General features: G+C 47.4%; 1 protein-coding gene across 1 annotated transcript in view; it reads right to left on the bottom strand.

Moving 5' to 3' along the window:
• The window catches only part of LOC118366589 (amine oxidase [flavin-containing]), an 81,455-nt gene that overhangs the window by 17,818 nt on the left and 48,842 nt on the right, over positions 1–14,795 (bottom strand). The window contains exons 4-6 of the mRNA XM_052493080.1: positions 4,840–4,944; positions 3,668–3,759; positions 3,379–3,520 (exon numbers count right to left, since the gene is read on the bottom strand). Of these exons, the coding sequence (XP_052349040.1) occupies positions 3,379–3,520; positions 3,668–3,759; positions 4,840–4,944 (339 nt within the window). The remainder of the gene's footprint in view (positions 1–3,378; positions 3,521–3,667; positions 3,760–4,839; positions 4,945–14,795) is intronic.

The following is a 14,795-nucleotide window of genomic DNA, read 5'->3' as shown; positions in this document are numbered from 1 at the left end:
ATGAAGGTGGAAGGAATGCCCTGGAACAGCCATGTGGATGGAGGGATTATGTTCCTAAATGAAGGTGGAAGGAATGCCCTGGAACAGCCATGTGGAGGGAGGGATTATGTTCCTAAATGAAGGTGGAAGGAATGCCCTGGAACAGCCATGTGGAGGGAGGGATTATGTTCCTAAATGAAGGTGGAAGGAATGCCCTGGAACAGCCATGTGGAGGGAGGGATTATGTTCCTGAAATGAAGGTGGAAGGAATGCCCTGGAACAGTCATGTGGAGGGAGGGATTATGTTCCTAAATGAAGGAGCAGGAACAGCCATGTGGAGGGAGGGATTATGGTCCTAAATGAAGGAGCAGGAACAGCCATGTGGAGGGAGGGATTATGGTCCTAAATGAAGGAGCAGGAACAGCCATGTGGAGGGAGGGATTATGGTCCTAAATGAAGGAGCAGGAACAGCCATGTGGAGGGAGGGATTATGGTCCTGAAATGAAGGTGGAAGGAATGCCCTGGAACAGTCATGTGGAGGGAGGGATTATGTTCCTAAATGAAGGAGCAGGAACAGCCATGTGGAGGGAGGGATTATGGTCCTAAATGAAGGAGCAGGAACAGCCATGTGGAGGGAGGGATTATGTTCCTGAAATGAAGGTGGAAGGAATGCCCTGGAACAGTCATGTGGAGGGAGGGATTATGTTCCTAAATGAAGGAGCAGGAACAGCCATGTGGAGGGAGGGATTATGGTCCTAAATGAAGGAGCAGGAACAGCCATGTGGAGGGAGGGATTATGGTCCTGAATGAAGGTGGAAGGAATGCCCTGGAACAGCCATGTGGAGGGAGGGATTATGTTCCTGAAATGAAGGTGGAAGGAATGCCCTGGAACAGTCATGTGGAGGGAGGGATTATGTTCCTAAATGAAGGAGCAGGAACAGCCATGTGGAGGGAGGGATTATGGTCCTAAATGAAGGAGCAGGAACAGCCATGTGGAGGGAGGGATTATGGTCCTGAATGAAGGTGGAAGGAATGCCCTGGAACAGCCATGTGGAGGGATTATGTTCCTAAATGAAGGAGCAGGAACAGTCATGTGGAGGGAGGAAGATTATGGTCCTGAATGAAGGAGCAGGAACAGCCATGTGGAGGGAGGGATTATGGTCCTGAATGAAGGAACAGGAACAGCCATGTGGAGGGAGGGATTATGGTCCTGAATGAAGGAGCAGGAACAGTCATGTGGAGGGAGGGATTATGGTCCTGAATGAAGGAGCAGGAACAGTCATGTGGAGGGAGGGATTATGGTCCTGAATGAAGGAGCAGGAACAGTCATGTGGAGGGAGGGATTATGGTCCTAAATGAAGGAGCAGGAACAGTCATGTGGAGGGAGGGATTATGGTCCTGAATGAAGGAGCAGGAACAGCCATGTGGAGGGGAGGGATTATGGTCCTGAATGAAGGAGCAGGAACAGTCATGTGGAGGGAGGGATTATGGTCCTGAATGAAGGAGCAGGAACAGTCATGTGGAGGGAGGGATTATGGTCCTGAATGAAGGAGCAGGAACAGTCATGTGGAGGGAGGGATTATGGTCCTGAATGAAGGAGCAGGAACAGTCATGTGGAGGGAGGGATTATGGTCCTGAATGAAGGAGCAGGAACAGTCATGTGGAGGGAGGGATTATGGTCCTGAATGAAGGAGCAGGAACAGTCATGTGGAGGGAGGGATTATGGTCCTGAATGAAGGAGCAGGAACAGTCATGTGGAGGGAGGGATTATGGTCCTGAATGAAGGAGCAGGAACAGTCATGTGGAGGGAGGGAAGGAGCATTATGGTCCTGAATGAAGGAGCAGGAACAGTCATGTGGAGGGAGGGATTATGGTCCTGAATGAAGGAGCAGGAACAGCCATGTGGAGGGAGGGATTATGGTCCTGAATGAAGGAGCAGGAACAGTCATGTGGAGGGAGGGATTATGGTCCTGAATGAAGGAGCAGAAACAGTCATGTGGAGGGAGGGATTATGGTCCTGAATGAAGGAGCAGGAACAGTCATGTGGAGGGAGGGATTATGGTCCTGAATGAAGGAGCAGAAACAGTCATGTGGAGGGAGGGATTATGGTCCTGAATGAAGGAGCAGGAACAGTCATGTGGAGGGAGGGATTATGGTCCTGAATGAAGGAGCAGGAACAGTCATGTGGAGGGAGGGATTATGGTCCTGAATGAAGGAGCAGAAACAGTCATGTGGAGGGAGGGATTATGGTCCTGAATGAAGGAGCAGGAACAGTCATGTGGAGGGAGGGATTATGGTCCTAAATGAAGGAGCAGGAACAGCCATGTGGAGGGAGGGATTATGGTCCTGAATGAAGGAGCAGGAACAGTCATGTGGAGGGAGGGATTATGTTCCTAAATGAAGGAGCAGGAACAGCCATGTGGAGGGAGGGATTATGGTCCTGAATGAAGGAGCAGGAACAGTCATGTGGAGGGAGGGATTATGGTCCTGAATGAAGGAGCAGGAACAGTCATGTGGAGGGAGGGATTATGGTCCTGAATGAAGGAGCAGGAACAGTCATGTGGAGGGAGGGATTATGGTCCTGAATGAAGGAGCAGGAACAGCCATGTGGAGGGAGGGATTATGGTCCTGAATGAAGGAGCAGGAACAGTCATGTGGAGGGAGGGATTATGGTCCTGAATGAAGGAGCAGAAACAGTCATGTGGAGGGAGGGATTATGGTCCTGAATGAAGGAGCAGGAACAGTCATGTGGAGGGAGGGATTATGTTCCTGAATGAAGGAGCAGGAACAGTCATGTGGAGGGAGGGATTATGGTCCTGAATGAAGGAGCAGGAACAGTCATGTGGAGGGAGGGATTATGGTCCTGAATGAAGGAGCAGGAACAGTCATGTGGAGGGAGGGATTATGGTCCTGAATGAAGGAGCAGGAACAGCCATGTGGAGGGAGGGATTATGTTCCTGAATGAAGGAGCAGGGAACTGAAAATCCTACTTTGGAGGGTTGAAGGACAGACCAGAGGTTTAATGGTTCCAATCTAAGTAGGATGCAAATGAGAATGTAATCGTTGCGGAATGCTTTGTTTTAACATGGAGGAGAGTTTACTGAGCTCAGTTGAAATGGCTCTTGGATCAGCTCAGTAAACCTAAAACCAAAGCAAAAAATAGGGTTTACCTTATTTCATCGTAATCTTGTCCTCATTATGATTTCCATACACATACACATATTCAGAGAGACATGCTAGGAACCCGTATGGATATGAAAGAGCCATTCCCCAGAGTTAGAGAGACAGCCAGACAGACAGGCAGGCAGGAAGACAGAAAGTCCATCAGTCAGCCAGAAATACAGACAGAGACAGCTAGCCAGGCAGCCAGCCAGTCAGCCAGCAAGGTGTGTACAGTACCTGTCCTCCGTTGGTGGTGGAGAAGATCCTCATGGTCCCTCCACACTGCTTGACGTACCAGAGGAACCACAGGGCAGACACCTCGTGGGGTTCAGAGGTCACATTCACGTTCACAAACAGAGTGGCGAACCGCCTCGCAGAACTGTGGGGAGAGGGAGTCGCACAATACACAGACAGACACACACACACATACACACAAGAACTCAATTACAAAATTGTACATTACTAAAACATGCTGCATTGAGTTGAATGGTCCTGAATGTATTGTAAAATGAGTGTAGTACAGCACCTGGTCCAGCAGATCTTATCAAAGAGCTGCTTCATGGTCATCTTGTCCCACTCCTCAGCATGTGGAGCCTTCCATGGAGCCTCTCTGGGGATCTAGAACACATAGTACGAGGGAGGGAGCATCAATAAGTTCTCAGAATTAGGGGTTGGTTTGGGATTGGACAAGGGGTTGTGGAGGGGGTGGCTGCCCGGCTTAGAGAGAGATAAAGATGCTCAATGTGTTAAGAGAGAAACAAACCAAACCAAAAAACCAAAGGCAAAGTCTTCCCATGCTTTGTTGATTTCAAAAAAGCTTTAGACCCAATTTGGCACGAGGGTGTGCTACAAATTGATGAAAACTGGTGTTGGGGGAAAAACATACATTATAAAGTCCATGTTCACAAACAACAAGTGTGCGGTTAAAAAAGGTCCGGGAGGTGAGACAGGGATGCAGGTTAAGCCCCACCCTCTTCAACATATATATCAAGAAATTGGTGAGGGCACTAGAACAGTCTGCACCACCTGGCCTCACCCTACTTGAATCTGAAGTTAAATGTCTACCGTTTGTTGATGTTCTGGTGCTTCTGTCCACAACCAAGAAGGGCCTACAGTAGCACCTAGATCTTCCGCACAGATTCTGTCAGACTTGGGTCCCGACAGTAAATCTCAGTAAGACTAATATAACGGTGTTCCAAAAAAGGTCCAGTTCCCAGGACCACGAATACAAATTCCATCTAGAGCAAACAAAACAAAAACAGTACATACCTCGACCTAAACATCAGCGCCACAGGTAACTTCCACAAAGCTGTGAATGATCTGAGAGACAAGGCAAGAAGGGCCTTCTATGTCCATCAAAAGGAACATAACATTTGACATACCAATTAGGATCTGGCTAAAAAATATTTGCATCAGTTATAACCCATTGCCCTCTATGGTTGTGAGGTCTGGGGTCTTCTCACCAATCAATAATTCCCAAAATGGGACAAACACCCAATTGAGACTGCATGAGGAATTTTGCAAAAATATCCTCCGTGTACAATGTAAAACACCAAATAATACATGCAGAGCAGAATTAGGCCGATACCGCTAAATATCAAAATCCAGAAAAATAGCAGTTAAAATCTAGAACCACCTAAAAGAAAGAAAGAAAAGAAAGGAAGAAATAAGAGAAAGAGAGATGATGGGTGTGTTTACCTCGCTGCCCATCTCATCCATCGTCCTCCACAGGTTGTTGTAGTCCATCAGGGCGAATGGGTTCCACATGGGGGGGAAGGAGCCTTTGAATGGGTAGGACTTCCCCTGTACGACACAACATGGGACAACACAATGTTGTGTCAAATTTAATTCAAAGATTAAGGCATAGACTATTTAATTGAAAATATAACAATATTTAATCAAGCAGCTGCAGGAGAGATCTCTCTCTACAGGGAAGAAGTCAAAGAGTGAATGATTCCATGTCCCTTACATTTACACATTGTTTTCATTTTATCTTTATTTAACTAGGCAAGTCAGTTAAGAACACATTCTTACTTTCAATGATGGCCTAGGAACAGTGGGTACTGCCTTGTTCTGGGGCAGAACGACAGATTTTTACTTTGTCAGCTACTAGTCCAACGCCCTAACTACTTTGCTACCTGCTGGTTACTAGTCCAACGCACTAACTACTGGGCTACCTGCTGGTTACTAGTCCAACGCCCTAACTACTTTGCTACCTGCTGGTTACTAGTCCAACGCACTAACTACTGGGCTACCTGCTGGTTACTAGTCGAAACGCTCTAAATACTAGGCTACCTTCTGGTTACTAGTCGAAACGCTCTAACTACTAGGCTACCTTCTGGTTACTAGTCGAAACGCTCTAACTACTAGGCCACCTGCTGGTTACTAGTCGAAACGCTCTAACTACTAGGCTACCTGCTGGTTACTAGTCCAACGCTCTAACTACTAGGCTACCTTCTGGTTACTAGTCGAAACGCTCTAACTACTAGGCTACCTGCTGGTTACTAGTCGAAACGCTCTAACTACTAGGCTACCTGCTGGTTACTAGTCGAAACGCTCTAACTACTAGGCTACCTTCTGGTTACTAGTCGAAACGCTCTAACTACTAGGCTACCTGCTGGTTACTAGACCAACGCTCTAACTACTAGGCTACCTGCTGGTTACTAGTCCAACGCTCTAACTACTAGGCTACCTTCTGGTTACTAGTCGAAACGCTCTAACTACTAGGCTACCTTCTGGTTACTAGTCGAAACGCTCTAACTACTAGGCTACCTTCTGGTTACTAGTCGAAACGCTCTAACTACTAGGCTACCTGCTGGTTACTAGTCGAAACGCTCTAACTACTAGGCTACCTTCTGGTTACTAGTCGAAACGCTCTAACTACTAGGCTACCTGCTGGTTACTAGTCCAACGCTCTAACTACTAGGCTACCTTCTGGTTACTAGTCGAAACGCTCTAACTACTAGGCTACCTGCTGGTTACTAGTCGAAACGCTCTAACTACTAGGCTACCTGCTGGTTACTAGTCGAAACGCTCTAACTACTAGGCTACCTTCTGGTTACTAGTCGAAACACTCTAACTACTAGGCTACCTGCTGGTTACTAGTCCAACGCTCTAACTACTAGGCTACCTTCTGGTTACTAGTCGAAACGCTCTAACTACTAGGCTACCTGCTGGTTACTAGACCAACGCTCTAACTACTAGGCTACCTGCTGGTTACAAGTCCAACGCTCTAACTACTAGGCTACCTTCTGGTTACTAGTCGAAACGCTCTAACTACTAGGCTACCTTCTGGTTACTAGTCGAAACGCTCTAACTACTAGGCTACCTTCTGGTTACTAGTCGAAACGCTCTAACTACTAGGCTACCTGCTGGTTACTAGTCGAAACGCTCTAACTACTAGGCTACCTGCTGGTTACTAGTCCAACGCTCTAACTACTAGGCTACCTGCTGGTTACTAATCGAAACGCTCTAACTACTAGGCTACCTTCTGGTTACTAGTCCAACGCTCTAACTACTAGGCTACCTGCTGGTTACTAGTCCAACGCTCTCACTACTTTGCTACCTTCTGGTTACTAGTCCAACGCTCTAACTACTAGGCTACCTTCTGGTTACTAGTCGAAACGCTCTAACTACTAGGCTACCTGCTGGTTACTAGTCGAAACGCTCTAACTACTAGGCTACCTGCTGGTTACTAGTCGAAACGCTCTAACTACTAGGCTACCTTCTGGTTACTAGTCGAAACACTCTAACTACTAGGCTACCTGCTGGTTACTAGTCCAACGCTCTAACTACTAGGCTACCTTCTGGTTACTAGTCGAAACGCTCTAACTACTAGGCTACCTGCTGGTTACTAGTCCAACGCTCTAACTACTAGGCTACCTGCTGGTTACTAGTCCAACGCTCTAACTACTAGGCTACCTGCTGGTTACTAGTCCAACGCTCTAACTACTAGGCTACCTTCTGGTTACTAGTCAAAACGCTCTAACTACTAGGCTACCTGCTGGTTACTAGTCCAACGCTCTAACTACTAGGCTACCTGCTGGTTACTAGTCCAACGCTCTAACTACTAGGCTACCTTCTGGTTACTAGTCCAACGCTCTAACTACTAGGCTACCTGCTGGTTACTAGTCCAACGCTCTAACTACTAGGCTACCTTCTGGTTACTAGTCCAACGCTCTAACTACTAGGCTACCTGCTGGTTACTAGTCGAAACGCTCTAACTACTAGGCTACCTGCTGGTTACTAGTCCAACGCCCTAACTACTTTGCTACCTGCTGGTTACTAGTCCAACGCTCTAACTACTAGGCTACCTTCTGGTTACTAGTCCAACGCTCTAACTACTAGGCTACCTGCTGGTTACTAGTCGAAACGCTCTAACTACTAGGCTACCTGCTGGTTACTAGTCCAACGCCCTAACTACTTTGCTACCTGCTGGTTACTAGTCCAACGCCCTAACTAATAGGCTACCTGCTGGTTACTAGTCCAACGCTCTAACTACTAGGCTACCTGCTGCCACATAGTGAGAGGTCATAATAAAATCACATTGTTTACACAAGTTATTTTATACAAGCAACAAGTTACAACAGCTCACCCCAAATTCTGCCACTACAACATGGAAGGGTTAGTTATCAGTTATCATCATCACCAACATATACACGCATGGGACTTCAAAGAGACAATGTCGGCCTCAGTGGGCGTGACCATAGCGTTTTATATTTGTCATCATTTAATTTGAGCCAATCACATGACTGAGGCGTGGCTCTGTGCTTGTGGTGTGCTAGCGTACGGGGGGAGGGTTAGGGGGAAGGTGTGGGAGATGATTGGTTGGTAGAGGATTCCAATCAAGCCAATACCTATGGGCTGGGAGGTTCTCCTGGTCTTTCTGTATGAGTTAATGAAGGCCACGACTGATGCGTTGGTCCTCCAGACTCTTCGGTTTTTACGCATTAAAGGTGGAAGTGACTTGGAATGAAATCACAGCAGCAGTAACAGCATCACCTTCATCATCATCAACCATAGATTGAAGACTCCTAATAGTGAACTGAGAATGCAATCTTTTGCAAACGTCTCAGTTCTACTGACATTCAGGTCAAGTCTACTTTTGAATTGAAATAGACATTATTCTCCTGCCAGCTCCCTGACAGAGGGGACGGTGAAGCAACCCCTCTCCTGCAGCTAGCTCCCAAGGACGATGATAACCATACGCCTGCTTGCGTAATGGTCCCCCACAGATGAAGGATTGCAACTGATTGCACATTCAGCAAGGCAGATAACATTCTCACACTCTCAATCTCACACTATTTCTCAACCCCTACAGGTTTATGAATGTGGTCACGGGTAGTGGGAGGTGTCAAAGGTATTAAGGTCATGTCCCCTCCCTTCTAGCTTGGCATCCAACTGATTTCCCTGTGTTTGACTGTTGTTGAAGTGAATGGTGAGTGCAGAATTCGGTGTGGTTTATCCAGGCTAGCCTTGTATACTGGTAATCGTGTAGGATGTCTCACTACACCTCTAATAACCCCACTGAGAGAGAGTTTAGCATCACTGACACATTCACTGTGAATGAAAATGCTGTATTTGGCGTTAAGGATCCTAAACGGCTCTATTCAATCCGTATCGTAGGAGTTCAGCGTTATGACGTGATTGAAATTTAAAGACAATGTTCCCGCCTTATCGCAGACTGCATTCATGGTGACCGCTGCATGTGTCGGCTCATTCTGAAATGACCTTTACATTTCTGTCACTCCTCAGTGATACAGATTGAATACCTTATCTGTGCTTCATTTCCAATGGGGCGTGTGGCTTTTTGAAAAAAGGCTGGGGATGCCATATCAGTTCAGTTAACTGCAAGTGCACTGGGGGATAGTTTGTGTGTGTGTGTGTTACTCTTACATAACTTGTGTAAAGCACAAAGGTTGACAGTTAAATGGGTCGGTCTGAAGGCCCTGACAGCGGTTATTTCATACCCTGGATGACAGATGTGTCACACACACACGCATGCATGAAATACAGGGGGAGAGAGAGAGTCTGAAAATGCATTGCCCAGCGCTGTGGAGAGAGCAACAGGTCTGTTACCATGGAAACGGGGAAAAGAGAGGAGGAGGATATATCACAGCATCTGTTGTGAATTTGCTACAGAGCAGAAAGTGAAATCACATAGAATAGAAAACACAAGGGAAGGGAAAGGGAAAGTCAGTCAACTGAATGCATTCAACTGAAATATGTCTTCCGCATTCTACCCAACCCCTCTGGATCAAGGAGGTGCAGAGGGCTGCCTTAATAATGTATGCAGTACAGTACATTGTGTTATGTTAAAGTATACTTTTAAAACCGGTGCGACGGCTGTAAACAGGTGCGACGGCTGTAAACAGGTGCGACGGCTGTAAACAGGTGCGACGGCTGTAAGCAGGTGCGACGGCTGTAAACAGGTGCGACGGCTGTAAGCAGGTGCGACGGCTGTAAACAGGTGCGACGGCTGTAAGCAGGTGCGACGGCTGTAAACAGGTGCGACGGCTGTAAACAGGTGCGACGGCTGTAAACAGGTGCGACGGCTGTAAACAGGTGCGACGGCTGTAAGCAGGTGCGACGGCTGTAAACAGGTGCGACGGCTGTAAACAGGTGCGACGGCTGTAAACAGGTGCGACGGCTGTAAGCAGGTGCGACGGCTGTAAACAGGTGCGACGGCTGTAAGCAGGTGCGACGGCTGTAAACAGGTGCGAAAGCAGGTGCGACGGCTGTAAACAGGTGCGAAGGCTGTAAACAGGTGCGACGGCTGTAAACAGGTGCGACGGCTGTAAACAGGTGCGACGGCTGTAAGCAGGTGCGACGGCTGTAACAGGTGCGACGGCTGTAAACAGGTGCGACGGCTGTAGGTGCAGGTGTAAACAGGTGCGGGCTGTAAACAGGTGCGACGGCTGTAAACAGGTGCGACGGCTGTAAACAGGTGCGACGGCTGTAAGCAGGTGAGACGGCTGTAAACAGGTGCAGGGTGCGACGGCTGTAAACAGGTGCGAAGGCTGTAAACAGGTGCGACGGCTGTAAACAGGTGCGACGGCTGTAAGCAGGTGCGACGGCTGTAAACAGGTGCGACGGCTGTAAGCAGGTGCGACGGCTGTAAACAGGTGCGACGGCTGTAAGCAGGTGCGACGGCGGTAAGCAGGTGCGACGGCTGTAAGCAGGTGCGACGGCTGTAAACAGGTGCGACGGCTGTAAGCAGGTGCGACGGCTGTAAGCAGGTGCGGCGGCTGTAAGCAGGTGCGACGGCTGTAAGCAGGTGCGGCGGCTGTAAGCAGGTGCGACGGCTGTAAGCAGGTGCGACGGCTGTAAGCAGGTGCGGCAGCTGTAAACAAATGCGGCAGCTGTAAACACGTGTTGTAGTGTTTTACGTCTCCCAGTGTGTTAGGAACTCTTTTATTAGTCCAATGAATACAGGTCACCATGACTACACTGAAAATGATGATGAAAGACATGACATCAAAGCCGTTCACTGTTTCTCAACATCTGATAGCGATTTATCATTAGCCAATTAGCAACTGTACTTCAAAAAGTTCCGCATATCAATTTAATAATTACTGCCCACTGGGGGAAAACATATTAAATCAACAATGTTTACACATCATTGTCAAAAATGTTGATGTGATGACGTTGTGAATCAACTTGGAAAAAACTGATTGGATTAGCAAAGTCATCAACATAAGGGAATTTCTTTCTTTTTTTTCTACCCAACATTTAACCATAAATCAAACGACATGTTTTCTTGATATCGCGTTGAATTCACGTTAGTTGACAACTCAACCAAATGTAAATCAAAACTAGACGTTGAAATGACGTCTGTGCCCAGTGGGTGGGCTCTTTCTCAATTTCTGATAGCGATTCCTCAGGCATTAACCAAAGCAGTGCTGAGGTTGCAGCAGGCAGCTGATAGACAGTGTAAGGCAGTAGTTTGCTGATATGAGGAACCAGGATTGGCCTTTTGGATTAGTATTAGCACTCGCTAGTAGTAAAGCTGATTAGCAGCTAGTGTGGACGCTATCCCTAATTACACAATGGGTTGGCAAGCAGCTGGATGGCTGGACCTTGATTGGCTAATTCTGGCTAATGTGCAGTGTAATAGAGTGTAATATAGTGTAGTTTAGTGGAGTGGAGTGTAGTACAGAGTGGAGTATAGTATAGTGTAGTGTCCAAGGTTGTGCTATAAAGCCTTGATCAATGACTGAAGGGGTTGAGCCAGGTGCATCCTGTTTCCGTTGATCATCCCTGAGAGGTTTCTACAACTTGATTGGAGTCCACCTGTAGTAAATTCAATTGATTGGACATGATTTGGAAAGGCACACACCTGTCTATTTAAGGTCCCACAGTTGACCGTGAATGTCAAAGCAAAAACCAAGCCACGGGATCGAAGAAACTTTCCGTAGAGCTGGGGAAGGGTACCAAAAAATGTCTGCAGCATTGAAGGTCCCCAAGAACACAATGGCCTCCATCATTCTTAAATGGTAGACGTTTGGAACCATCAAGACTCTTCCTAGAGCTGGCCGCATAGCCAAACTGAGCAATCGGGCGAGAAAGGCCTTGGTCAGGGAGGTGACCAAGAACCTGATGGTCTGACAGATCTCCAGAGTACCTCTGTGGAGATGGGAGAACCTTCCAGAAGGACAACCATCTCTGCAGCACTCCATCAATCAGGCCTTTATGGTAGAGTGGCCAGATGGAAGCCACTCTTTAGTAAAAGGCACATGACAGCCTGCTTGGAGTTTGCCAAAAGGCACCTAAAGGACTCTCATACCATAAGAAACAAGATTCTGTGGTCTGAAACCAAGATTGAATTCTTTGGCCTGAATGCCAAGCGTCACGTCTGTAGGAAACCTGGCACCATATCTACGGTGTGGGAATGTTTTTCAGTGACAGGGACTGGGAGACTAGTCAGCATCGAGGGAAAGATGAACGGAGCAAAGTACAGAGAGATCCTTGATGAAAACCTGCTCCAGAGTGCTCAGGACCTCAGATGGGGTGAATATTCACCTTCCAACAGGACAATTACCCTAAGCACACAGCCAAGACAACACAGGAGTGGCTTTGGGACAAGTCTCTGAATGTCCTTGAGTGGCCCAGCCAGAGCCCGGACTTGAACCCGATAAAACATCGCTGGAGAGACCTGAAAATAGCTGTGCAGCGACGCTCCCCATCCAACCTGACAGAGCTTGAGAGGATCTACAAAGAAGAATGGGAGAAACTCTCCAAATACAGGTGATTCAAGCTTGATATTTCAGATGTTATTTTTAATACATTTGAAACATTTCTACAAACCTGTTTTTGCTTTGTCATTATGGGGTATTGTGTGTCGATTGATAAGGGGAAAACAATATTTTATACATTTTTGAATAAGGCTGTAACGTAACAAAATATGGAAAATGTTTGAATACTTTCCGAATGCACTGTAGTAATACGTACTAGTTAACCTTGTATCTTTATTGACCTAATATTTAAATCTTTGCACTGTATCTATGCACACTCCCTGGTCAACCCAAACCCTAGCTTTATCTCTGCATCCCTGTTCAACCCTAACTTTATCTCCACATCCCTGTTCAACTCTAACCCTAGCTTCATGTCCACATCCCTGTTCATCCCTAACCCTAGCTTCATGTCTACATCCCTGTTCAACTCTAACCCTAGCTTCATGTCTACATCCCTGTTCATCCCTAACCCTAGCTTCATGTCTACATCCCTGTTCAACTCTAACCCTAGCTTCATGTCCACATCCCTGCTCAACCCTAACCCTAGCTTCATGTCCACATCCCCGTTCAACTCTAACCCTAGCTTCATGTCCACATCCCCGTTCAACTCTAACCCTAGCTTCATGTCCACATCCCTGTTCAACTCTAACCCTAGCTTCATGTCCACATCCCCGTTCAACTCTAACCCTAGCTTCATGACCACATCCCTGTTCAACTCTAACCCTAGCTTCATGTCCACATCCCTGTTCAACTCTAACCCTAGCTTCATGTCCACATCCCTGTTCAACTCTAACCCTAGCTTCATGACCTGGCCCTGGTCATGCTCTGGCCCCCAATGTGGAACAAACTCCCTCACGACGCCAGGACAGCGGAGTCAATCACCACCTTCCGGAGACACCTGAAACCCCACCTCTTCAAGGAATACTAGGATAGGGTAAGTATGTAATCCTTCTCACCCCCCTTCTCATTTAGATGCAAGTGGCTGTTCCACTGGTTGTCATAAGGTGTATGCACCAATTTGTAAGTCGCTCTGGATAAGAGCGTCTGCTAAATGACTTAAATGTAAATGTAAATGTAATGACCACATCCCCGTTCAACTCTAACCCTAGCTTCATGTCCACATCCCGTTCAACTCTAACCCTAGCTTCATGACCACATCCCCGTCAACTCTAACCCTAGCGTCATGTCCACATCCCTGTTCAACTCTAACCCTAGCTTCATGACCACATCCCTGTTCAACTCTAACCCTAGCTTCATGTCCACATCCCCGTTCAACTCTAACCCTAGCTTCATGTCCACATCCCTGTTCAACTCTAACCCTAGCTTCATGTCCACATCCCCGTTCAACTCTAACCCTAGCTTCATGTCCACATCCCTGTTCAACTCTAACCCTAGCTTCATGTCCACATCCCCGTTCAACTCTAACCCTAGCTTCATGTCCACATCCCCGTTCAACTCTAACCCTAGCTTCATGACCACATCCCTGTTCAACTCTAACCCTAGCTTCATGTCCACATCCCTGTTCAACTCTAACCCTAGCTTCATGTCCACATCCCCGTTCAACTCTAACCCTAGCTTCATGTCCACATCCCTGTTCAACTCTAACCCTAGCTTCATGTCTACATCCCTGTTCATCCCTAACCCTAGCTTCATGTCTACATCCCTGTTCAACTCTAACCCTAGCTTCATGTCCACATCCCTGCTCAACCCTAACCCTAGCTTCATGTCCACATCCCTGCTCAACCCTAACCCTAGCTTCATGTCCACATCCCTGCTCAACCCTAACCCTAGCTTCATGTCCACATCCCCGTTCAACTCTAACCCTAGCTTCATGTCCACATCCCCGTTCAACTCTAACCCTAGCTTCATGTCCACATCCCTGCTCAACCCTAACCCTAGCTTCATGTCCACATCCCCGTTCAACTCTAACCCTAACTTCATGACCACATCCCCGTTCAACTCTAACCCTAGCTTCATGACCACATCCCCGTTCAACTCTAACCCTAGCTTCATGTCCACATCCCTGTTCAACTCTAACCCTAGCTGCATGTCCACATCCCTGTTCAACTCTAACCCTAGCTTCATGTCCACATCCCCGTTCAACTCTAACCCTAGCTTCATGACCACATCCCTGTTCAACTCTAACCCTAGCTTCATGTCCACATCCCCGTTCAACTCTAACCCTAGCTTCATGTCCACATCCCCGTTCAACTCTAACCCTAGCTTCATGACCACATCCCTGTTCAACTCTAACCCTAGCTTCATGTCCACATCCCCGTTCAACTCTAACCCTAGCTTCATGTCCACATCCCTGTTCAACTCTAACCCTAGCTTCATGTCCACATCCCCGTTCAACTCTAACCCTAGAGTCCTATACACAACCGTGCCTCTTTTCTCTGTAACACGTGTCCTTTCCCAAGA

This window comes from Oncorhynchus keta, chromosome 34 (assembly GCF_023373465.1).
Source record: "Oncorhynchus keta strain PuntledgeMale-10-30-2019 chromosome 34, Oket_V2, whole genome shotgun sequence".
Classification (NCBI taxonomy): Eukaryota; Metazoa; Chordata; class Actinopteri; order Salmoniformes; family Salmonidae; genus Oncorhynchus; species Oncorhynchus keta.
Note: the sequence above shows the minus strand (reverse complement) of the source record. Positions and strands in the feature narration are given on the sequence as shown.